Source organism: Ammodytes marinus (assembly GCF_949987685.1).
Source record: "Ammodytes marinus genome assembly, chromosome: 9".
NCBI lineage: Eukaryota > Metazoa > Chordata > Actinopteri > Uranoscopiformes > Ammodytidae > Ammodytes > Ammodytes marinus.
In genome coordinates, this window is record NC_137213.1 from 21,011,374 (window position 1) to 21,036,596 (window position 25,223).

Sequence of the window (25,223 nt, forward strand, 5' to 3'; positions counted from 1 at the left end):
TTTGCTGTCAGTTACCAAGGCCCATGTCAATGTCCCCAGTCCCTCTGTATTATTCATAGAAAAGCACTCAGTACAGTGGTGCAGAACAGTGGAGGTGATGTAATAGCGGCTGCGAGCGTGGCTCCAGACCGTCATTTGGGACGGATTCATGCGACAGGAGAAAGCTCTCATTTGTTTGTTTGTTTGTTCCGCTTTGTTGTTGTTGCCAGCGGGTGCAGATGATGGCCAGGGATTGGACACTGAGGCACACCCAGGATAACGGTGTAAATCTTAGCTGTTTAAATTCATTTTCTGAGGCCCCCAAATGTTAATGTGTTGAAAGAGAAAGAAATAGTGTCACACTGTTGTGTGATCTGTAGCACTGAACATCGTCATGCTGTGTGATTGACAACACACATTCTCCTACAAATCGCACTGAAACGGCTAAACTTATAAAAGTGTTGCCGAGACATCATTTATTTTTTGAAGTAAAACTACCGCCACCTAGTGTTCAAAGGGTCTTTTTCATTCTCTTTGTATTACTCATGTTTTATTCATCAAGTACTTTGTCACCTTGTCTTGGTGTTTCTACTTTCAAAATGATGTATAAATAAATTTGTTCTCCAACTTCACTTATATACATAAGAACATACTCCATCCATCATATTATTAATGATGAGAAATATGAATACTTACTGTATAACATTCTTTGCGTTTTATGCTCTGCCATTGTAATAGTATTATCATTTACCATAACCCCATAATTGTGACAAGAGGATAAACTCTTAGGAAAACGTGTCATCATCTCTCACTCTCCACTCTGCCAGTTTGAGCTTTCTGGCTCTGCTGCTTTTCTGGCAGGTATTGGGAGGCTTGATTGTTTACACCTGCAAGGCCTCAAGAAGCCATACAAGGTCTGACAGCTGGGAGTGCACTTCCCATTCAGGCCTGCTGCAACACCACCAGCCTTCTCCTTTGTCTGGTTTGATGCACCATCCAACATGCTTACACCATACTTTCACTCATCTATACACTGCTAACACAACTGATATCTTATTCTTACATACTCCACAAGTTAATCGTTCGGTTAATATGGTATATTTGGTTGAATAATTGATCTGTGTGGCCTCCCTTTGTGTTGCCATCCTTGAGCCAGATGGTAACACATCACGTTTAGCAAGGATGTAAACAGGGGCGTAGCACCAAATTCTAGGCCCCTATACAAAAAGTCCTGATGGGCCCCCTGAAAGGTGGTCTTACAATACACACGGCTCCCTGAGCCAGACAACTCAACAATATTTCATTTGATGAATGACCAAATCATTACTTTTAGCAGTGTTTCTCCCAGAAAATGTCTTAATGAAGGTGGTCACTGGCCAGTGTCACAGGAGGCGAGGCGCTGTGCGCCGCGGCAAAAAATGTTGGGGGTATTTTACTCAAAGATGCCAATGCGCACTATAAAAATAAACAACTGTTTATTTGAATACGAAAATACAACACACACACTGACCTTACAGTTGTGCATGGCCATCACTCTCATGCATTCATCAGACTTTTCTCTGCGCTGTCTGAGCTGATAGATAGGTTGTGTTGCCACAGTGATGTGGAGTCTTAAACTGTTCTAGCTTTGCCAGCACTTATATCTGTACAGCTAAATATCCCCATAGAAACATCGCTGCGTTTATTTTCGCCACCAGTTCAATTCATTGTCGGCTTGCTCCTGCTTATTCTCCCGCACACATGCCTTAGTCATGCGCAGGCCCCTGATCTCCTTGCAAGGTTCAGGGGAGAAAAAAGACAGTCAATTATTTATTTTTTTGGAATGGCATTGTTCAGGGCCTTCGAAGATTGGGGCCCCACATTTAACTTGTTAAAAAAATAATTTATTTATTTTTTTGATGGGCCCCCCCACGACTGTCGCACTTTCCCCCGCAGTCCGTCGGCCCTGGATGTAAACATCACGTCTCTCATTAATTGATGTAATTGAGCCAGGTCCTACCTTATCCTTTTTTTTTAACCTTTATTTATACAGGTATATCCCATTGAGACCGAAGACTCTTTTGCAAGGGAGACCTGTTTTCCTTTCCCACTTTACCATTCGCACACACATTCATACACCGATAGCAGGCTAACTATCGACATTCACACGAGGCAAGGTAGGTTAAGTGTCTTGCCCAAAGACACAACAACTATGACACAGGTGGCTTAATTCTCCGTCAAATCCCAAGGGTTTCAAAAATATCCAATATGTCATGCTGGATTATGCGAAAATGTTCATTTGAATAGTGTATAAAATGTAAAAAAATTAATAAAATCCATTTGGTGTAAGGCCTATCACTTAGGTAGCCTAAGTGATGTGTCGTAATAAGATGAAACAATATATTATGTATGTGACACTAGAGTAATTCTATGGCAATTAAGAGAATCATTTTGGTTCAAGATGTCAAGGAGTTAAGGTGTTTTGATAACATGATAAACCTTTTTTCAATGGTTGACATTTCCTTAGTTAAGAGACACAACACTGACTGCCCCTGCAAAAGATCATTGCATCATCATGGCCTATGAAGTAGGCTAAACAAAGCAATAGGGATGTTGTCAGCTGCAGGGAAATTCCTGAATACCTGTTCTGAACTTTTGCCACGTGCTTCGAATCCTGCTGACGTCACAGGACTTTCAGCACTTCGCCTTTTATCGTTTGCCAGCCTCTGATCATTGGACACGGAACTTTTCAGTGCGGGGATTGTAATTATTTATTTGTTTCCCAGCGTGAGAAGATAAACAGGGAAGTTGAAATGAATGATGGTGTCCACGTGTAGTAGTTACAGTGTTTGCATTAGAAAATCTGCATACAACTCCTATAACAATTCATTTCAGGACATTTCCAACACAAAAACATTCATTGGACAAGTTCTTCTTTTTTTCTTTTTTTACAAAACTTTATTACTTTCTATATACAACTTGTACAAATACAACATATTTTCTAAACAAAAACATTTTTTTTATTAAAAAATAATTGTATACAATGCAATTACAACTCTTGCTGCAAAACAGAGTTTCTACGTGAAATGCGCCACATCACTTTTTTACCCTGCAGTTGTCTTTCTTCGAACAGGAGTTCACCGAGTTACAAAGCTGTGAAAAGGTCATTTGGTTTCCGGATGACATGGCTCCACCGTTTATCTTCTTTAAAAAAAAAGAGAGCTAAATAACTCTATTGCCGCGCTTGTGAGGTGCGGTGAACCCTTTGTGCTTCAATCCTGCAATGAGAATGGATCAAGTTATGATTTGAAAAAAGAAAAACACATTTTACATTCTGCAGAATTATGCTGTTTATCGGCTGCATTTGCTCTGATGTAGAATTTCACCTCAAACGGTTGACATATTCCATCACCCAGTCCAGAGCAGGATTGGTGCATGCTTTGCCCTTCTTTGTGTGGAAACTGCACATTAGAAGAAAAATAAATAAAAATGTTACCTAGGCTACTCAAAATAAAAACAAATGTAACAATCTATTAATCTACTATCAATTGAAATCGTTTCATTGATACTCACATGATGGCATTGATAGGACACAGCTCTGTGATCTTCTGGACTGAGTAGCCCTTGATGACCTTAAATGGTAGTTTGGTTTTCATGTAACTACGGCAACATCCATGATACACTGCAACACAAGAGGGAAGAAGATCTGATTAGAAATCAAAGAAAGAAGTCAAGAGAGAAATAAAATCAAAAATCTATTCGAGCCGGATTTGTGTGAATGCATGAAACTAAATAACCAACCAAATAAGACAAAAACATGAAAAAGTCAAGAGCACATACCTGCAGATGTGTGTGTGGCCAGCAGACAAATGCTGAGTAGGGTCATCCCAGAGATTGTTGCTTTGATGGACACCATGTCTCCCTCTGTGTTGGCTGATTGTCTCTCCTCTCCTCAGGTGGTGTTAGAGAAGTTGTGGTGACAAGAGTTGATCGCAGCAGGTCTTTATATATTCCTCTGAGGAAACAGGAAACTTCCACTCAAAGAAAAAATGAGTCTCTTGAACAACCAAAACCCCCCCTCACCACCCCCCCCCCCCCCCGCCCCCTCCCCTCACTTTCCCCTGGTGTCGGACAAAAAGAATGAAGATAAACGAAGGAAGGTGGGTATGTCCCACACACAGACATGCACAGTAGCAATATTTTCATTCACATGTTAAATAGAGGAAGTGCCGATTATTTGTGTGTGTGTATATTATTACAAAGATTATATCATTTTGAAAAAACTCCAGGTACTGTGTTTAAAGATCATGTTGCAGTGGGAGCAAAACAAAAACAACCAGTATGGTCATTCAGAGTTGCCATGTCAGGGAATTTACCATCAATATAAACAATATTGTCAATAACATTATGGCTATTAATAGGATTGAAGAGAGACTCTGTGTATCCCTGGACAAGTTAAACCCAAGAGGGAAATTTAAAACAAGGGTTGCTTGTGTTAATATAAAACAATTGAATAGGGAATCACTTTGACTGTTGGGTCACACACATTTAATAACCACACCTTGATGTAACAAAGAGTCCAGTAGAGCCAGTGCAACATGGGAAGTTACAAAGGTGTGTCTCTGCCATTCACATAATAGAATTCATGGCAGAGTGTATATACTAATTAATGATGAAGTGTCACTGAAGACCCCATTGTACACTCGACTTGTTTGTGGGCCGCTACAAGTAGGTTGCTTTGAGGTTACTTTCTGGGTCAGAGGAACTCTTAACATACTTAAGAAGCGTGCATCAGAGGGGAAAAGTAAATGGGGGGAACACTGAACTAGGTCACGATAATGCCATTGTAAGTCTAATTGTGCATCATGAACTTTCCACTAAAACCACACCATGTTTGAAGGTTTGTGTGTGACTCTTCGCTGATTTCCTGCGACACACATTCTGATATAATCAAAGTCTTGACTTAACAATTGTCTCTTAAGATATATCTCAAAACAGCCCTCACAAGCCCATTTTTAACATATACAAGTTATTGGTTCAGAAGTGATCTCTTTCTTTGTTTGTGCCTAAATCCATAGCACTCAGATGTGAGGCTGCAGTGGTCAAAAGCTTAGTCAAATTGAGATGGTGTCGTCCAAAGTTACAGTCTTTTCTGGAAAGCTCTCTCTCTCTCTTCTGTTACAAAATAGGCTTTACAAAATTGTAGACACCTTAAACTATATGCAACATATTATTTAGGATATCTTAGGAATCTGGATTGACGACCTGTGAGAACAAAACATCAAACGACACCCACTCACAGCGAAAAGGTTTCGGGGGTTTAGGCTGACAAATATTTCGAAAGGCATTGTCGAGCAGCCCACTCAAGACCAGCAGAGAAAAAAAATACAGAAATGTACTGGTCATGATTGGCAGTTGGTTAAGGAAAGAAGTCGTTCGGCCCTTTAGGAAGCAGCACTTTCCCTGATTCAGACCTTTAATCATAGAGTGTATAAGAGCTTTTCCGCAGCAGACGTTTTAGAAGAAAAATCTCTTGCTTTACTGATAACGTTATTCATAGCTCTGTTCTAATGAGCGCTAAGTCTTGATAGCACTATGGTGAACCTGCATGCACCATAACAGGACCCTGAAACTAAAGCAACTAAATGGAATCCAGCCATCGTTGATATTATTACTTACAACTTCCTACTGTGACTGTAACAATGTTGTCTGTGAATTTTTTTTCTCCCACAGACAGTAGATGTCTCTATTTTTTGCTTGAATTGACTATGACTTGCTCGTCACTTCTTTTACTGCATGGTGGCACCTATATCACGCTAGTTGGTATTTCACTGTTGTATATACAAACTTTTAAAAGCAGGTATAGCAGCATCACTATATGAGTGGTAATTGGACGCAAGGACAATAAATATAGGCAAATTAGAAAAGGTATTTTTTGCATTGCTGCATAATATTGTCAGCAAACAGGTCATCAGGATGTTATGTTGTAATGTCTGGTTTGGGGTTGCGTCAGACTGCTATATTGTTTTGTACATTGTGTGTTTCTTGTTCTCAGGTCTGACTTAGCATAGACAGATATCAACAGTCGTGTAAGAAGTATTCAGCTATTAAGTAATAATAATATAACATCATAATAGTTATTGGTAACACTTTATAATAATGGTAATTTATAAGTGATTCATAAATAATATATAAGTCATTAGATAATGATGAACTAATGATTTACAAACAGTTATATATGTATTTGTAGATGATTACTAAGTGCTATGTTAACATATCACAAATGTGTTGTAAGTCATCTATAAAGCTTTCAGTAAATCATGAAATTCTCATTAACAAATCATTAGTAAATTATAAATAAGTAATTTACAAACATTTGCATCCCCCTAATCTAAAGTGTAAACCATTCATCATCAGGTACTAATGTGTAGTAGGGGTGACCTCAACTAAAAATTTACATAGTTAAATCTTATTGGTTATTTACTAAAAGCTTTATAGATGACTTTTTGTCATCACATTTGTGATATGTTAACATATCACTTATTAATCATCTACAAATATATATTACTGTTTTGTAAATCATTAGTTCATCATTATCTAATGACTTATATATTGCTTATGAATCACTTATAGATGAACATTATTATAAAGTGTTACCAAGTTATCTTTTCCAATGTGCCTTACAAAATGTTACAAAAGTAAAAGTACTATATAAGGTATCAAAAGTAAAGTGCAGCAAAACGGCTTCAGTCAGTGTCATATTACTTTGATAGCAAATTGTACCGACTTAATTTACATACTGCCCCCATGTAGCCTACAGTAGTTAGGATGTCAAATTTTACATGGTACAGCTCCTTAAATGTACTTAGTTACATTCCAGCACTGCTTGATAAATAAAGTTAAATAGCCTAACAACTAATACAATATACTGTATATGACATGCATCGTGTCTAAAATGTGTAATATTCAAGGAGTGCACATAGTCTCATATAATTCATAAACCATCGCAACTGCATAACATCTTGCCAAGATCTTAAATATAAAAAAAATTGTATCTTGTATCTCTTGATTCCTATGCACCCACCCACAGAAAGGGGGTTTTGTGCCACTGTTGTGGTTACTTAGTGTTGTACTTCCCGTTTGACCCAAATACATTACAACATTGGGCTTTCCAGGTAGCTCCTCAGTCTAGGGCGAGGCACTACACTCCCATTTCACAGAGTATAGGCCTATATAAACTGCACTGCCAGAGACAGACTTTATCACTTCATCTCTTTTGAGAATCCCGGATAAGAAAACTTGATTTACTGCTGAGGAGAAGCTGTGTGAGGATGGCAAAGCTTTCTGTGTGTGTCTCCGTAATACTGGTGCTGCTGGTGGCGCTGGTTGAAAGCCGTAAGTATGACCTATTAATTGCAAAAGATTGTACATTTCACATAATGTTATTGATATCTATTCTATATTCTCTACTGTTTCCACAGTCTCCTTGAATGTGTCACTTTGCCTCTTTGTTTGCTAAAATATCTGTTATGTCTCTTCTTTAAGGACCCAGCAACCCTTGCTGCACACAGTTCCAAGAAAAACCTGTAGCAGTGAAAATGCTGAAATACTACAGGATCCAGGACATCGATTACTGCAACTTGAAGGCAATAATGTAAGAAAAATAGTCCATTAGTCTGAAAAAATCATACTAATTATTAAAAAAAAATAAAGGTAATGTGTTGACGTCTTCCCTTGTCTCAAAACAGTTTCAAGACAGTGAGAAACAGAGTTTTCTGTGCCAATCCTAATGAACAATGGGTGACTGATGCCATGCTGGTAGTACCATAGTAAGTTAATTTCTCTATTCAAGCAATCTCTTAGCTGAAACACATGACTTGCATTAATCTTAAGGCCAGAAACAACACTGTAACGTGAATCGATTTAACGTTTCCCTTTTTGTCTTTTTTAAAAGCAAACCTTGAGCAGCATCTTCACTCCTGGAGATCACATGAAGGACATCAGACAGAGACAGACGAAAACAATTAAATGTATTATCTTAAAGTCAATTATTATATTTGTGTACCGCTTTTAATGCATATCTTTAAATATATTCATGTACTTCAATGCCAATTAATAAAATATATATTTTTTTAATTTGCTGTTTCTGTGTGTTTATTTCCTGTCCCTGGATCCAATGTGTTATATAAAGTATACGTTTACCTTACAGTTTTTGTATGCTGCAAACTTCTGCTGAAGGGAGCAAGCATTGGAAGTAAAATGTACTAAAGGATCCAAAGTGAAAGTACTCAGCCTTTTGTCTCCAACGTTATCTCTTGTGCTGTAAGTTGCATGGTTAACAGTCTTCTTAAGTTATAGGTGGTTAATGTAGAGGGAACCTTTAGACATACTGTTGAGTAATTTCACTTACAAAAATAAAAAATCGTATGGCATAATTATATTTTTAGGATGTAAAAACGACATGGGGACACTTATTATTCTAACACAGTAATAACATCAATTCAGTCAGGAAATGCAGAGTGTAAATAAATAAATAAATTAATTAATTAACATCTTTGATTCCATGAGTGAAAAATAATTTTTCTATTTTTTTAATTTATCTCGGAGATGGGCACCGCAAAACATGGTGTGGTCGTGTATTATTTATTTGAGGAAAATCATAGACTGCATACAGTATTGAGTTCCATGTGAACCTGCTGGGTGTAATTCACGGGACCGACGGCAGGTGGCGAAAGTGTCCTGCAGCACAGGAAGGATTCACTTTATGAAAGAGCTGCTGGATGTCCAAGCGGAAGAGCCCTCGGTGTTTTAAGCACTCAGCAAATGTGTCTGGTCTACATATATAACTGTCAGACATAACGATATGTGTCATGCTTTTGGATGAAAACAAAGTCGTGATTGTGGTGGTGAAATCACGATGAAGATGAAGCGATACGGACCTGCTACTGTGCATTTAGGAGCTAGCTAGCTGTTGCTAACGGTTAGCATGTTTCTCTGGTTGTGATGGAGAAAGGAAGATAAGGATGGGAGAGATGCCGAAAAGAGGAGAGAGGTAAGATACGGGAATTGGGGGACAGACACAAGCAAACTTAGACTTGGTTTTGGTCACATGTTCACATAGCTTTTCTTATATTTCAAGTGTGAAACCAATCAAATCACTAAGCTAGGCGAATAACAATACAGTGTGTTTTCACCTTAAATACAATTTATTTAACCTACACACCCTATCAATATCTGTTGTGACATTATATTTTATTACTAATAGTTTTGGCCGTATGTGGTAAAGTGAACTTCACAAAATTCACATAAGAAAGACACTTAAAAGTATACAGCCTAAGATTATCTTGCATCTGCCTTCATACATCTACAGTAAGCTGCAGCTTTCTGTCAGTGGCAGTGCCTGTGAACGTCAAAGATGCAAAAGTATAATGCAACTTTATTTTTATTTTTTAAATTTTAGGCTTAATACCAAGTGTAAATGTACATGGAGGCAGTGAGAATGGTCACGGCCAGCTGAGGTTCACCCACTGACCCCTACAAGGTTGAAAAAGAGGCCATGAAAGAAGAGGAGGGCATAGAACAATGTGGAGGCCAGGCTATGTTGTGGGAGGACCCGGACTTCCCCGCCGACGACACTTCCCTGTTCTGCGACAGCTCCACGCCCATAGCCGCGCTGCAAGGACACATCACATGGAGACGCCCTCAGGTTAGTCCTACAGGCAAGCAGGAAGTGGGAAATGCCGCTGTGAATTCCTCCAGTGTTTTGTTTTGTCATGGGTGAAAGGTTTATGAGTTATTATTCCCATCAGCATTTTTTTTTGGCTAACGTCCAACAACGGTAACTTCCATCACCTGTCACAGGTCCATCTGCTCAGTTAATGTTGGAATTTCTTAACAGGCGATTGATTTGATTTATGATGTTCATACACTCTACTGTTCTTTTTTCATGCCTCCAGGAAATCTGCCAGTCGCCTGCTCTCTTCCCCGACAACGTCAACCTGAGTCATGCAAAACAAGGCTTGTTAGGAGATTGCTGGTTTCTCTGTGCCTGCACCTTCTTGCTTAAGTCCAAACATCTACTCGACAAGGTAAAGCAACAACTTTGTTATATCATGAAAGTTCAAATAGATTTTTAGTGTCTGTGTAACTCGCTTTGGCTTAGAGCAGAATATGGAGGACTTAATTATCGGAGCGTTCCATTGGTTGGACTAAGTTACTACAAATATGCACATCATTAACATGTTATACACTTTACTGACTTACTGCGTGATTCTCTCTCTAGGTGTTTCCTCCGGACCAGCCCCAATGGAATGACAGCAGGTACAGGGGCTCCTTCCAGTTTAGTTTTTGGCAGCAGGGACACTGGTCAGACGTGACCATCGACGACCGCTTGCCCTGTATCAATTCCGCTCTCTGCTTCTCACGCTGCCACTGCCCCGCTGCCTTTTGGGTAGCCCTGTTGGAGAAAGCGTACGCCAAGTATGTAAAGCGGAACTTCCCTATCTTATCTCTCAGTTAGACCTGCTGTAAAGTTTGATTCAAGAGATAATTTTGGTGCCACTTTTTACTAACCTTGGTGACTTTTTGTAAAACCCATTTCCTGTCCCCTCTTCCTCCGTAGGCTTCATGGCTCCTATGAGCGCCTGTGGGCGGGGCAGGTGTCTGAGGCCCTGGTGGATTTGACTGGCGGTCTGGCGGAGCGCTGGAGCTTTGGAGACCTCAGCTCAGATGAGGAGCAGAGACCGGAACAGGACAGTGACCAGGTCAGGAGGAGAAGGCTGGACCTCAACCTTCTGCTCCCAATGAAGGACCAGTGTGCCATCAGCTGCTCCACTCACAGCAGCCCCGGAGGTAAAAAAAGAATAGTTTTCTTACACATACAAATTATTTTGATCCTTCACCTGGTGACCTCAGTGACTTCTGCAGGTGCCAGTGAGCTGGGTCAGTACCATGCACTGTCTGTCATGGATTGGTTGGATGTGAAGACAGTGTCAGGGAGGAAAGTGCTACTGCTCAGAATCAGGAACCCATGGGGTCGATGCTGCTGGGGAGGGGACTGGATAAGAAGGTAGGCATGTATGTGTGTCGCAGTTAAGATTTGCCCATTGTAGTTTTGCTGAATCCCATCTCTACCTGTGGACTAAAGTTCTAACCATAATCACATCAAGCATGATGAAAGTATTTTTATGAATGGAAATCTTAATTGCAAACAGTATGCAATATCAAACCTGCCTCCAAAAACACAAAACATTTAAATTCCACAGTCCATAGAAAGGGCACCAAACCTTCTTGTAGACTTGATTTAATTTAATTTTAGGCAATCATATATCTAAGAAACGTCTATTTGTCTTTGAGTCCAGACATTAAGATTCAGCCCAATTCTGCATTCACGCAATCTACTTTTTTTTCTTTGCAGTGGTGCAGGTTGGAGTTCCCTCGACCCTGATTCTGCTTTGGACCTACAAGGCAGGGTGGCCGAGGGCGAGTTCTGGTTGGATGAGACCGAATTCCTGTCCCATTTTGATGATGTCACAGTGGGCTACCCTGTCAGTGATGTGGGCCACCTAAAGAGCATCTACACTGGTAATTCCCTTATATTGGACAGATAATGTATTCTCACTTCTCCTTGGAACCCTTTTTAACCCTGACAACTCTCCCTCTCTCCGACAGGAAATCTTCTTACCCACAACCATCAGCTGGCTGCCCGCTGGGTGAAGGGGTACACTGCGGGTGGCAGCCGAAACTGCAGCAGCTATGGCAGCAACCCAAAGTTTTGGCTCAAAGTGTGTGAGCGAGGAGAGGTGCTTGTGTCTCTGCTTCAGCATAGAAAATGGAAACACTCAGAGAAAAAGGCACACACGCCACTGGAGGATAGCAAGAACACAGCGGACCAGCACTACCAGGCTATTGCTCTACACATGTGGAAGGTTGGTGCTGTCACCTCATAGCTCTGTGTTTTTTTTAAAAACTTTTGTATCACGTCACTCACATTTAGATTTTTTACTGTCACTAGGTGGAGAAGAAGCGTTTTAATCTAAGCCGGATGTTGAACGAACTTCCTTGTGCTTCTACTCACTGCCACGCCTACGAGAGAGAGGTGGTCCTCCGTGGGCAGCTGGAGCCCGGGTACTATCTGCTGATCGCCAGCACCTACCAGCCAGGAGCTGAGGCCCGCTTTCTCATCAGGGTCTTTTCCTCCTCTTCCACATCCCTCAGGTAAGGAACGTATGAGGTTTCCTTCAAAAAGTTCTACTTTTTGGAGATGTGTGTGGATTGGTATTTTCTGGGGTTAGAAAAAAAAACTTCATCCTGTAAAATCAATTAAATGTGATGCACCAATTAACTTAAAGGAATGTTAGTCAATAGGTTATTTTAACAAACTTCTAAGGGAGCACAACTTCTTCCAAAATTATATAAAAATGTCATTATTACTTTGCCCATTTACGCTAAAGTACTAAAGGAATTCTGAGTAATACAACACCTTCAGTGTATCTACATGAGGTAAGTCTTAGGTGATCGCGCATAGGTTTTTGTAGCTTCTGCTGTATTCCCAGGTTTTTTCTTAGCAGTAGAATCAACCACAGAAACATTTCTTCTAACTCTCCTTACGCCTGGATATCCCATACAAATGAATAGTAGTAAATGCATACTTCCATGTTCCATCCTGTAAATGGCTGTGATTATAAACATTTGTTGTGTTTCTGATCGAATTATTCCTGATGTTACAATGTTTTTTTTTTTACAGTGCGCTGAAAAGCCCTGCACCTTTACTGCCATTAGCAACAGATGGAGAGTGGGAGACCAGTTACTTCCGAGGCTCGTGGGCAGAGGGAAGGACGGCCGGAGGAAGCAGGAACTTCCTGTCTCACTGGCAGAACCCCTGCTTCCCGTTTACACTGTGCGATGAGTCAGCAGTGACATCAGAGGTTAATGTGAGGATTACCCTGAACCAGAGCCGCCCTGACACCGATCTCCACCCTATCGGCTTTCACATTTATAAGGTCAGCCAAACATGATTGCCTTTTTAACTCCGTGCATGTTCATTTGTATTGCACTAGTCTGTACTAGTTTGTAAATAGATCTTTGAAAAGTTTACTCTTTTTGCCAGTTTGAACACTCCTAACTTTAGAGTGTTGTGCACTAGGGTGAAACAGACGGATTTTATGTCTGTGAAGTGGTTTTTCATGCTGAAGAAACAAATGGTGTCTTCTGAGGGGATAAAAAAAAGCAAGCTCTCGTCTATTTATCTGATTTGTTTATAGGGTAATTTGCACTTTAATTAACCTGATCTATTTTTTTTAAATCAATGTAAAAGGGCTTAGCTAAACAACTTATTTGCATTTGGATAATTAAAAGCGGATAAAGAACATAATAAAACAACACTACAATTACAATTTTGTAATCCCAACAAAATGCTGAATATGTGTAAACATTTGTCGAATGAACTTTCATGATAATACAATCAAAGAGTAAAAAAATTATGAGCAACTTCTCTATTATACATAAGCGCAGATATATTAAAGCTATAGTGCGTAACTTCTGTCGCCCCCACGAGGAATTCTGCTTAATAACAACAACACTGTCATTTCGAGCTACATGAGGACGTAAATCTGGATTTTATTCCTTCTGCTGTACGACCAGGTTATCTCTTAGCAGTAGAATCAACAACTGAAACATTTCTTGGGCGCTTCTTGAGCTCCTCTGCCAGTGTCGGGGGGGGGGGGGGAGCAACTTATATACCATATATTATGATAAAATAGCTTATGAATGTACCTGCACAGTATTTGATCTTGATTATGTATCCAGTTCCAGGAAGGGGATTCTGAGCAGACATTACCCAGGGACGAGGATCCTGTGGCCAGCTGTGTGCCTCACTGCTACACCCAGGATGTCAGTCTGGCCTGCTGTCTCTCTCCTGGAGCTTACACAATAGTGCCGTCCACTTATCAGCCTGACTGCTCAGCAAACTTCACCCTCAGCCTGGCTCGCAGAATACAGAGGTCGGCCCTGTTCCTTTTTCTTAAGCTTGTATCAAAAGCGGTGACTAGCTGATAGTAGTAGCTCCCAAGTATCGTCAATTATTATGTCTAAAAATAATAATGGATGTGTGTCTCTTTCAGGAAAGTGGTTAAAAGCCAAGAGAGGCTGGGAAGAGCCATTGAGGAGGTCAGTTCATTGGAGCACATAAGTATTATGTAGGTCTAAATGCATAGGCTAAATGTGACCTTTAACAGAAACAAATAAAGCCTTGACCTCCATAAACATGTCATAGTCACAAAATACCATCACAAAAATAAAGTAGGTTTTAAAAAACCTGTTTAAATATTTAAACTACAAAACAGTTAAAAGTGGAAGAAACGTTCTCATCATAACTTCTCAGGCTGCACTGTTTTACCAAAAATAAGTTTTTGGGACAAACAAAGTCGTTTCCGCCTACAGTAAACCCATATGTTTAGGTTTGTGATTGTGGTCAGAAGATGGCAGCACTGATTAACCACTCTGTCTTTTACTTTTCATGTCTCTCTGGGCGGCAGATTTCTCACATCTCTGTGATGCAAAGCTAGTTCTCCGCGGCCGTTGCTGCTCCACTGACGTCGGCTCACCTCCCTGTGCCTCTTGGCCCACGATGAAAGAACCAGTTCTCCCATCCACCCTCACCACGGAGATTGTGTGTGTGTGTGTGTGTGTGCATCTTTATGTGTATGTGTATTGTACCACCGGTGGATGAGAAGGCAGGCGGGCAGATTTTAGTGGGAATGTGTGTTTGTGTGTGTGTGTGTGTGTGTGTGTGTGTGTGTGCGTGTTTCGGGAATCCTGGAAACCCTCTTTATCCTGAAGCGCTGAGGCTCAGGGCTGATGGGGCAGCCACACACTCATTGGGCGATTAGGACATCACAGGTTGTCGGTGGGCTGGGCTGCTAATGAAGTATGACGGGACTGGCTGGTGTAAACAAACAGCCGCCATTGAAGAGGCCCGCCGCCGCTCTCGCTCATTCACTCACTGGTGCGCCCGCCGGCCCGGAACAAAGCCTCCTCTCATGAAGGTCCCTCACAGAGGCACAGGGGGCGAGGGTATGGTCTCCCGACAGCAGAGCCAACCAAACCACACCACACCATACCGTGCCATACCATGCCAGAGCTTTTTCCTCCCATCCCTCAACCCCCCTGACACTCTGCTCTATACCTAGCTTGCATTGTTTGTCTCTAGAAACAGACACAAGCTTTTCTCAGTCCCCCAAAACCCACTCTCCGTCCTGACTGAAATCAAGGCCAGACCTAAAGAGGTCCTTAGTTCCTGACTCCCCCTCCCCAGCACCCCCCTTTTTGTCCACCCTGACTCGGTCCACAGCTCTGCTTGGACCTGAACAGAGCCACGGTTTTGAAGTTGCCGCAAGAACAGTTGACAAGCGGACGGACGGCAGGGATGAAACGAGGGATGAAGAAGCGGTCGGCCCTTTTTTTGTGTTGAGGCCGCGTATGTGTGGTGGTGAGTGTCTGCCTGCTCGGACCCACCCATGTCTGTGTGTTTGTGTCGAAGTCACAGGGTTCCTGATTATTCACTGGACAGAGATGTCTTTACATAGCAATAATGAACTGATAACATTGGTACGGTGATGTGTATTTATTATGTTTGGGAGTCAGCTGTGTGAGATGTGATGAATAAAATGGTAAAACATAACATGGTGATGTTGTGTCCAATACGTGTACTTGACTTCACACACACATATGTATGTATTTGCATCGTGCATGTTTCCAGTGAGTGTAAATAAACACATATGGTAAAAGCTGGGGCCTATTGCATAAAAGTGGAATAAAGACATCCAGGATGATTGATAAAGCCAGCCTTGACAAAGTCTAGCCTGGGCACTTTGGATTAGTCAGTTGCATAAACGCCAATCCAGGATGTAAAGGGGCTGCTTTGTCAAGCCAGGTGTAAGTAATTCTGATAAGTGCCAGCCCACATCTTTCAGAAGTAGACCCAAAGATCGAACACAGAGTAGCCTCGTTCGACTTACCCAGGTCTGAGCAAGACCTGCGCAACTATGACGCGCGTCTTGCTGAGCGCACAACAAAAATGCTGCAAAAATGCTGTGCGCTCAGCAAGCCGAGCGTCATAGTTGCGCAGGTCTTAGCAAGACGGCGACATCTCAAACGAGGCTATTTACTGATGGAAAAGACGGCCCATTTTCCCACGATGCCTTGCCAGTTTAAACCGTAAGTGAGGGGGCAGTTCATTTCATACAGGAGATGTATTCTCTGCAAACTGTTCTTGATGTCCCTGCATTGTTTTATGATAAAATAGTTGGCAGTCTGCAGGTGCATCTAAAAAATTGAATATCATGGAAAGTCCATTCAAAAAGTGAAACTTTAATAGATTCATTACACAAAGTGAAATATGTCAGGCCTTTTTTTTGGATGATTGATTGATCATGGAATAAAAAATCCAGTATCTCAAAATATTAGAATGTTACATACAACCAATCAGAAAAAGGATTTATAATACAGAAATGTCGACCTTCTGAAAAGTATGTTTATTCTAGATTAATTTCACTTCATGTGTAATGAATTTCTAGAATATATTTAAGTTTCACTTTTTGAATTCAATTACAGAAAAAAGGAATTTTTCATTGATATTGAATTTTGTTTTAGATGCACCTCGATATAGTGATAAGTACAAAGTGAATTTATTTGACCCACACTTGCAACGTCATCTGCCATCGATAATCAATTGTATAAATATAGCCTGCAATATTGAACATCAATTATTATAATTTATATCATTGCATCTTAATCTAATTATAATTAAGTTAATTATAAATGGTTCAGGTTAAATAAATAAAAAATAAGAACTATTTAACTAAATGACAATGCAGTCTTTTATGTGGTACTTTAAAACAGGCTAATGAAAATAAAGCAATACACAGAAGATCATGGAATAACTGTTAAACACCTTGATTTCAGATCGGAGTGACAGCTGACTGAGCCAATCAGGGAACAGAATAAGTTTATCCTTTACATTTAGCCTGGTCGGGACCGGACAACCGAAATATCCTAGGTTAATCCCTTATCCTAGTTTTATGCAATAGGCCCCTGAAGAAAGCAGTCTGTCACCCCTGAGCCCTGAGCCTCTCTGCACGTTTAATAATACCACGACCAACACACGGCGTGCGCGTACACGTGCCACGCGCGCCGCCGTTCCTGCGGAATTCAGGAGGCTGTGGTCGGACTCCGAAAGGCTACCACCTACAAAATAATGAACAACAAATTTGACGCGTGAGTATTCCAAAGCTTGTATGGAATACTTGTGAGAGAGAAGGCTCCCCGTCGCGACTGTAAACCCACGGCGGCAGCGTGACATTAATGAAAGTTGTTGTAGTAGTGGTATAAAAGGAGAGGTGTGTCAGCTCAAGTGCATGGTCCTGCCTGCTCTGCAAGCTGTGTGTGCGTTAATTTATCCACTGAAGATTGAGGTCCACACACAGTTGCATATACAACGAAGGGAGGTAACGACAAGGATGAAATGGTATATTATAACGGAGAATATGCCGTGTTGTTAGCTGTAGCTTAGCCTGTCAGAAGGTTTACAGGCCCCGACTCCTCGGTGTGGGAGTTGTTGAGAGGCGGCGGTAGCAGCGTGCAGTCTGGGCTGAAACTAGACTAATGTCTCTGGAGTACGTATATTTAGCAGCCTGTGTGTTTTTTGTCTGTTTAGAGTGGTTCAAGTGGAGACGTGTACGTGTGCACCAGTAAAACACCTTCGTAGTTCACCGGAAAGAAAGGCACCCTCAGTTTACAGTTTATTGGTGTACCATAGCTAATACAAATGCATTACAATGCTGCAGTTCTGCGTTATATCCTATGTAAGAACTCCATTTCTGTTGAAAATGTTCCCAATGTTCTAGCCTAACACAGCTATAAAATAAGTGCACACTCAATATTAGAAGTACTGTCGCTCTCATCCCTCCAACATCTCACCTCTGTAAAAGCTTCAAACTTTCATGAAGGTAGTATCTGTTGCAAGGCTCTTGTAAGTAGTAATGCAAAAGTGGTATCTAGTATTATAAACTAATTAACTGAACAGAGTTGTAAGCAAAAGTCCCCCTTAATTTAAATGTAATCAATGTATGACACTGTGTTTCTGTCAAATCCAGTCTGAAAGATGATGACAGTGGAGACCACGACCAGGACCAGGGCTCACCGAAAGACGGTGAGAAGGAAACACTTGAGGAAGAGGACAAGGAACAAAACGCTGCTAGGAAAAAGGTGAGCTACATGATAGAATGACTCATGCACTTTTTTTTGCGGTTTTGAAGTGAATTGTAAGGCTAAATAGTCACTGTCTCGTTTTGCAGATATCGGTGCCAGGGGCAGGAGAGCACCCTCTTCAATACAACTACGCCTTCTGGTACTCCAGACGCACCCCAGGCAGACCGGCCAGCACCCAGAGCTATGAGCAGAACATTAAACAGATTGGCAGCTTTGCTTCGGTACGTCGCTCTTCATGGCGTCCGTAGACACAGAGGGCATACAGTAGATAGGGAGTTGCCAGTATTTGCTTTGGTTATTCAGACACAGCCCAAATCTATCAATACGAGACTCATTCTCACACAGTTGGTGATTTAATCATTGCTCGTCCTTTCTAAGGTGGAGCAGTTCTGGCGTTTCTATAGTCACATGATCAGGCCAGGTGACCTGACAGGCCATAGTGACTTCCACCTCTTCAAGGACGGTATTAAACCCATGTGGGAGGTGGGTGCTCGCCTTGGTCTATTTGGTTTTATAAAATGAAGGGCCCACACTGTAACCGTGCCTGTGTTTTGTTTAGGACGATGCCAATAAGATGGGTGGGAAGTGGATCATCCGTCTGAGGAAAGGCCTGGCGTCTCGGTGCTGGGAGAACCTGATCTTGGCCATGCTCGGCGAGCAGTTCATGGTGGGAGAGGAGATCTGCGGGGCTGTTGTGTCAGTACGCTTCCAGGTAAAGCAACGAACACACACTCGCCTGTTTCGCCTACTCACGCACTGCCTACCTAATGTTACTCAGACACACCTTTTCTGCTCTGGGTCACACAGGAGGACATCATCTCCATCTGGAACAAGACAGCCAGTGACCAGGCGACTACTGCCCGCATCAGAGACACACTGCGCAGAGTCCTCAACCTGCCTCCCAACACCATCATGGAGTACAAGACACACACAGACAGCATTAAGTATGTATGTCTCCGCGCTTTTTTTATTATCTCTCTGAACTCTCTCACTCTCTCGCACATAGATGTACGCATGCTCAACTTAAAATGTTCTCACCAAGGAGAGGAGACTATGTTGGATAATAACACTTACACTCTAATGCATGAGTGTTGCTTAAAATGCATAAAACCACAAAATGTTGCTAATGTTACTAACGTTCCTTACAACTTCAGATATAAATCTAATTTGGTTGTAAAACATTTTTTTAGGAGGAAACATTTGCTTGTTTCAGCTTCTCAGATGTGAAGTGTTTAATATATTTCTAAACTGGAATGTTCGATTTATAAAATAAAAGCATTTAAGTGAAAAAAAAAAAATAGGAACAATGTAATCAATGCAACTATTAAAAAGCAGACACAATCTGATTTCCCATATTTTTCATTATTTATTTGAAAGACAAGTAATATACAACCATGTGTGCAATGCCATTCTTTGTCATGAGCTTTTGCTGTTGATTGATTTTCCCATGGAAAGTGCAAAAATAAATCTCAACAGTTTGTTTATTTTACTTTGAAGTTACTGCATCCTTTTTTGTTTGCAGAGCATGGGTAGACTTCCATGGTCTGGTGAACCCTAGCGGTGGACGTTAATCCCTCACACAGAGAGCCTCGGCAAGAGTAAGATCTGTTGCTACATTAACCGTAAAAATAAATGTTCTTTTCCTCTGATGTAATTGCTCTCATGCTGCTGTTGGTCTCTGCCTGTGCGGCGTAGGTGCGAGTTAATGCGATGTGCTGGGGGATGAGGAGTCCAGGAAAGGATACCTCTGCGTGGATTGGCACTGTGTAATAGGAAGACAGGAACAGAGGCAAGAAGACCATTCCTTCTTCGCTTCAAATTGGAAATGAACAGCAAAGCCTGTCAGCAGAACACTGATCAAGCCGAAGAGAGAGATATGCGTTATTTTTAATCAACCAGAGAAGAACTTGGCCTTTTTTTTTTGTCTTTTAATAATTTTTTTATGCAAGTTGTAACACACGTTTACTTGCCACCAGAGGGTGACCATGTGACCTTTGTTTACTGATCTCATTAGCTGTTAACAAAGTGTACTCGACAAAAATACAACAAAACCAATGTATTATAATATTAGATCAGATTTTATTGCTTAAGATGACATGACACTTTACTGCTGGTAAAATACGTTTGTGTCCATGAGTTTTATTGGGACTCAAACAGGGTTGCAGGTAGATGTTATTTTATTACAGTGCTGTATTTTAACTACAATTCCTCTGGTCATTTCGAACTAGAAAGATTACTAGTATTGTGTACGATATATTTGTAAATAAATACAGTCCACTTCAAAGATCACCTCGCTGAATCAGACACGATTCTCTGTCTTTGACCTGGAAGTTGAATCCCAAAGGATGAGGACCATCCTGTGTTGGGCAGAAGGTTGTATAACCGGCATCTTAAGAATGGACTGCCACGCTGCCTGAATCACTGTGCCTGGCCTCGAGCCCGACCCCAAAACCATTTCTCCCTTCTGTCTTTTGTCTATACCCCGCCTTTAAAGAATCCAAGTGATGGGCTCTGCTTTAATGTCCTCAAAAATAGAGTGTATAGGAGTTCTGGAAAGCTGACCTTCCCTCTTTTTTCCATTTTGTAGTAAAAAAAATAAAAATAAAACTGGGCCCAGGGTCAGGGTATGTTACAGTTTTTAAATCAGTTCCTCTGGAGAATTCTTTTGGAACCATGTCAAGAAAAGAGCATAGTTTGTTGAAAAACTCTTATGCTGCCCATGTTTGTTGGTGTGATGATGGGTGCAGGTGTGTGTCAAAAGTGAAGAAACACTGTTGGATGTACACCTGATGGATTATAGCAATAAATGTCAATTATGCATCTGCTGCTAAAGCTGCTTCAGTCTCATTTTCTTTCATTAATGTGTTGTAAGCCCGTACTTTTGTTTTTCAATGCAATAATACATTTGTCTTGTGCCATAAAGTCATCTGGCTGGTGTGCCTTGTACGTCGTAGAGCAGCTTTAGCGATGTTAGTTTACTCACAATTGATTCTTCTTCAGCTCATTTCAAAGAACATGTGGTTCTGTAGAGAAAATAATGAGAACAGGGATTTTAACATAACACACAGTGTCTACATACTGGAGTTACTGTATAATATAAATTCTAGGGCTGTCAAGCGATTAAAAAAATTAATCTAATTAATTACAGGCTCTGTGATTAATTAATCTAAATTAATCGCATACTTATATGACACTTTTATGCCTGTTTATAAACAACTGTAGGCCTATAGGCGACCGTTCGTCTCTCTCTCTCGCTCTCTCTCTCTGTCTCTCGTGACTTCTGTAGCGCCGAAAAAAATCACAAAAAAACAAGCAGGCTAAATGACACACACACACACACACAAAGGAGGAAAAAAGACGGGCATATCTAGGAAGAGTGAGAGGGGGCGGGTGTCAGTTTGCGTGAGACGATCACAGCTAGCAAACAAAAGTGAGACACGGAGGAAGATTGAGAGATAGGCCTACTGTTATGAACCTACATTGTTAATTAGGCACCCACTAAATCAATAATGCACAGACACTGCAGAGAATAACATAAGACGTATTCCTACCTTCATGCTTATTTGCCCGGAGCAGCCCATAACACATCCATAGAGCCCTGGCCCCTTTCCCCTGCTTCTTTCTCTACTCTTTAATCCCGTGCGGGCCGTCTCCGCAAGTTACAGGTGTAGCTCTGCTATCGTGTCACCTCTTTTGCACCGGGTCAAAGGGCAATATAGAAGTGCGATTAATCTGCGTTAATTTTTTTAATCGCGTTAATTTTTCTGTGATTAATTAATCGAAATTAATGCGTTAATTTGACAGCCCTAATAAATTCATATGCTTACCAACAAGAAAGTGGCTGCCAGCAGCAGCAGTTTGGTGTGTGATTCCATACCCAGTGGCACTGGAAGACATGGATTTAGAAATGTCAAGATTACTAATTCGAAATATGAACAGGGTATAAAAGGCTGTGGGTAACCCATAGAGAGACATTGCTAAAAAAGAAAACTAAACTTTTGGGCATACTTGACTAGGGTAAAAACTGAATCAAACCACTAAACCATTTTTCTCAGCATGCATTTCTACTTTTAAAAGGCGGGTGTAAGTAACTGTATTAACTGTGGCATTATGTTGCATTAAGTTTTGGAAATCACAATCACATCAACTCACCCTCTAACCCAAAATGTTCATGGTCCATGTTATGTTCGTTATTCTTGCCAAGCCACTTCTTCCATATTTTGCCCATTTTCTCGCCAGTGTTGGAGACAACCTGGTGTGTGATTAAAAGCTCAGTTGTGCTGAATTAAATACACTCATAGAAACACATGTTTTCTTGTTGGTTTGCTCTAGTGTAACTACCTGGAATTGCTGGTTGGAGAAGCAGCGGCATGGGCAGCACGAGCCCTGGATCCTGATGCTAGACGCTCCATGTGGTTCACACACTTCCAGGAGAGGGGTGAACATGCTCCACCTGAAGTCAGCCAACAACACTTAACTTAGCACAGACATTTCCTTACATAATCCTTCGCTGGCCACTTCAAACACTGACACAGTCCGGCCTAGATGCTTGATCCCTTTTTTGGGCTGTAATGATTCTGCAGGACCCCATAACTATTGTTTGCTTGACGTTGGAAGAGTTCAAACTGGGGCATGCTTTATTTCGAGGGCAACTTCTTTATTAGGATAACCCCTTGAGATGAAACCATCTAGTTTTCTGCAACCGAAAGAATTATATCTGAAAGTAGATCTCCAGTCGTCGAAACCTTTGCCAGGTCAGTCTTTATTGGACACAACTGCCATCCAGTGATGCCCCAGGAAAACTCTAAATCAGAGTAACAAAGATACCCAAGCTAACCCGCATCCCTTCCATCCCAGGGCAGCTCGGTCCGTGTGTCTCCATGCAGACAGCTGTTTTGTGCTTTAAACTCTCCAAAGGTTTAGGCTACACTATGGCCGGGTGGAACATTAAAGGCCCTCACTGCTATTTACAGACGGGCCTGGGTATCTGCATTGGCTCATGGTGGCTAGAGGTGTGGAGCAACCACATGGAAAAAGGCTCACATGACAAGTTGTTCAGCCTGAGAATGTAAAAGTTTCTGGTTAAGTATTTTGATAGTGGGGAGCTCAATGGTTAAAAGATTATTTCACCCAAATTACAAAAACAGATGAAAACTTAATTCTAAAACATTGACATAGTCCCTTTAAGTAAATCATAGAACACACTGTTTATACAGGTTTGAATAAAACAACAAAGAAACCAATTCACCAATGCTGTATTTGGAAAGGGTCACAAATCTGTGAGAGATATTTGTGCAATAGTCCGAACAAACCAAAACCAGATAAAAAAAATTTTTTTTTGTGAGCCGATCATTTAATTGCGGGTGTTTTTCTTATTCTGTAATTAATTTTCAATTCAATGGTTTAATAAAGGGTGTAACGATTGAACTTCCAATTTCAAGTCATGTGGTGTTAATATCACAATGTAAAAATCCAAGTAAAACACCTGGAATCAAGATTTTACTTGACACTGCATATGAGGGCAACCTCAGTGATTCACGAGTTGAAATAAAGGTAATTGAATTGAATTGAATTGAATTGAATTGAATTGAATTGAATTGAATTGAATTGAAGTAAAAGTACCAAAGTATTAGCTGCAAAATTCCCTTAACGTACCATTAGGGAACAATGCACCACATTTATAACCTGATCATGTATATGGAGTTGGAATAACACCCTAAAATGCAGTGGAGAATCAGTATAAAACAGCATCAAATAGTATACTGTGTAAAGTATAAGTACCTCCAGATTGCATTTAAAAACAGTACTTCTTAGTTACTTTCCAGCACCGTTCAAGTTAGACAACAGCAATACATACAAACAGATTCCGGCTGTCCTACCTCTGACACACGGTGCCAATGAGCTGTCTTTGGGGTGTGTAGGCCTTCATCTCCATCAGGCAGCAGCCCAGGCAGCAGGCGTCCACCCTAAGGGGCCTTTCAAAATAAAAGACCTGGCCTCCCTGATGGTCGAAGCCCTGCAGGGAACAGGCCCGAGCTGGACCGCAACACTGGAGGCACACACAAGAACTCTCTGATGGGAAGAAGGGAAGAAAGGAAAGGCTGTGAATTCACTGAAAAAAATCATTCAGTCCTTTATTTGAGATGCAGACGCGGATGAATGTCCTCGGTCAAGACATGTGTAGCCTGATAGGGGATCAGTTACCTTCCACTGCCACAAATAACTGTGACCTGGTACCGCCTGTGGTTATGCTGTAGAACTTCCTGGGAACACACTGTAGACCTATACAATGACAAAGCATTATTTCAAGCATCCCTTTATAGACACAGACACAAAAATACTGAAGAACCCAATTCCTCCTCACCTTGCAGCTCTGGTCTGGCAGTGATATGTATCTTACTGACTGTTTCCAGCACAGACATAAATCCCGCTGCACCTCCAGGCCACTGCTGCTCCTCTACCTCTGGGCCGTTCACTATGGCTGGTGGCTCCATGTGGCTGTTCTCCACCATCCTCCCAGGAGCAGGACCAGAAAGCTGCCCCCCGTCAGATTCCCAGTTGTCAGGCAACGCTTGGTGGGGTTTGGGTCCAGGTGAGAGAGTGTGGTCCTCCTCACGTTGAGGCCCACAGCGATTCTGGAAGGCTTTGAAGATCATCTGGATGTGCTTCTCTCGCTCCAGTCCGCCAAAAGGAAGAGGCTGATTGGTCACGGCCGACATGGCATGAAACTAATAATATACAGTGTGTGGAACTCAGCAATTGGATAACAAATTCAAACAGACAAACAACTACTATATGTCATACTATGTGACAGGCATTCATGAGACCTGGTTCAGATGTCACCAGTTTATTTTTGGATCCACTTATTTAGCAACACATTTATTCAGGATGCTTTCAGATACAGAAAAGGTCATTTTATAGTAAATACATAGTCCTCAAATAGTTTAATATCCCTCAGTCCAACCATTGTCTTTTTCATCTTATATATACTATATACT

General features: G+C 41.2%; 5 protein-coding genes across 7 annotated transcripts; 3 read left to right on the plus strand and 2 right to left on the minus strand.

Moving 5' to 3' along the window:
• Positions 1–3,051: 3,051 nt before the first annotated feature.
• Positions 3,052–3,920, minus strand: ccl20a.3 (chemokine (C-C motif) ligand 20a, duplicate 3). Its single transcript, XM_080034949.1, has 4 exons — positions 3,799–3,920; positions 3,532–3,640; positions 3,345–3,419; positions 3,052–3,236 (listed from the first exon to the last, which is right to left on the minus strand). The coding sequence occupies exons 1-4, from the start codon at positions 3,872–3,874 to the stop codon at positions 3,191–3,193; spliced, it is 306 nt and encodes a 101-aa protein (XP_079891075.1). The 5' UTR covers positions 3,875–3,920; the 3' UTR covers positions 3,052–3,190.
• Positions 3,921–7,238: 3,318 nt separating this feature from the next.
• Positions 7,239–8,060, plus strand: ccl20a.4 (chemokine (C-C motif) ligand 20a, duplicate 4). The gene is made up of 4 exons (XM_080033599.1): positions 7,239–7,353; positions 7,504–7,612; positions 7,707–7,787; positions 7,913–8,060. The coding sequence occupies exons 1-4, from the start codon at positions 7,290–7,292 to the stop codon at positions 7,920–7,922; spliced, it is 264 nt and encodes an 87-aa protein (XP_079889725.1). The 5' UTR covers positions 7,239–7,289; the 3' UTR covers positions 7,923–8,060.
• Positions 8,061–8,752: 692 nt separating this feature from the next.
• Positions 8,753–15,588, plus strand: capn10 (calpain 10). 2 transcript variants are annotated; one of them, XM_080034219.1, is made up of 13 exons: positions 8,753–9,010; positions 9,419–9,664; positions 9,915–10,046; positions 10,241–10,437; positions 10,580–10,809; positions 10,885–11,026; positions 11,375–11,541; positions 11,629–11,885; positions 11,972–12,174; positions 12,704–12,959; positions 13,765–13,958; positions 14,079–14,124; positions 14,493–15,588. In XM_080034219.1, the coding sequence occupies exons 2-13, from the start codon at positions 9,515–9,517 to the stop codon at positions 14,520–14,522; spliced, it is 2,004 nt and encodes a 667-aa protein (XP_079890345.1). In that variant the 5' UTR covers positions 8,753–9,010; positions 9,419–9,514; the 3' UTR covers positions 14,523–15,588. The 2 variants fall into 2 exon arrangements, with proteins under 2 accessions (XP_079890345.1, XP_079890344.1); XM_080034218.1 differs by having other exon boundaries at positions 10,580–11,026.
• A 1,558-nt stretch (positions 15,589–17,146) lies between these two features.
• eif4e2 (eukaryotic translation initiation factor 4E family member 2) lies at positions 17,147–21,046 on the plus strand. 2 transcript variants are annotated; one of them, XM_080033542.1, is made up of 8 exons: positions 17,147–17,232; positions 18,111–18,222; positions 18,312–18,446; positions 18,604–18,708; positions 18,785–18,937; positions 19,033–19,173; positions 19,748–19,823; positions 19,921–21,046. In XM_080033542.1, exons 1-7 carry the CDS (start codon positions 17,213–17,215, stop codon positions 19,781–19,783), a joined length of 702 nt encoding a protein of 233 aa, XP_079889668.1. In that variant the 5' UTR covers positions 17,147–17,212; the 3' UTR covers positions 19,784–19,823; positions 19,921–21,046. The 2 variants fall into 2 exon arrangements, with proteins under 2 accessions (XP_079889668.1, XP_079889667.1); XM_080033541.1 differs by having other exon boundaries at positions 19,033–19,169.
• Positions 21,047–21,221: 175 nt separating this feature from the next.
• On the minus strand, positions 21,222–24,944 carry LOC307255389 (phospholipid scramblase family member 5; the record flags this gene model as incomplete). Its single annotated transcript, XM_080034072.1, has 7 exons — positions 21,222–21,248; positions 22,053–22,111; positions 22,378–22,477; positions 22,567–22,678; positions 24,105–24,297; positions 24,430–24,507; positions 24,590–24,944. 7 exons carry the CDS (start codon positions 24,942–24,944, stop codon positions 21,222–21,224), a joined length of 924 nt encoding a protein of 307 aa, XP_079890198.1.
• Between the last annotated feature and the right edge of the window lie 279 nt (positions 24,945–25,223).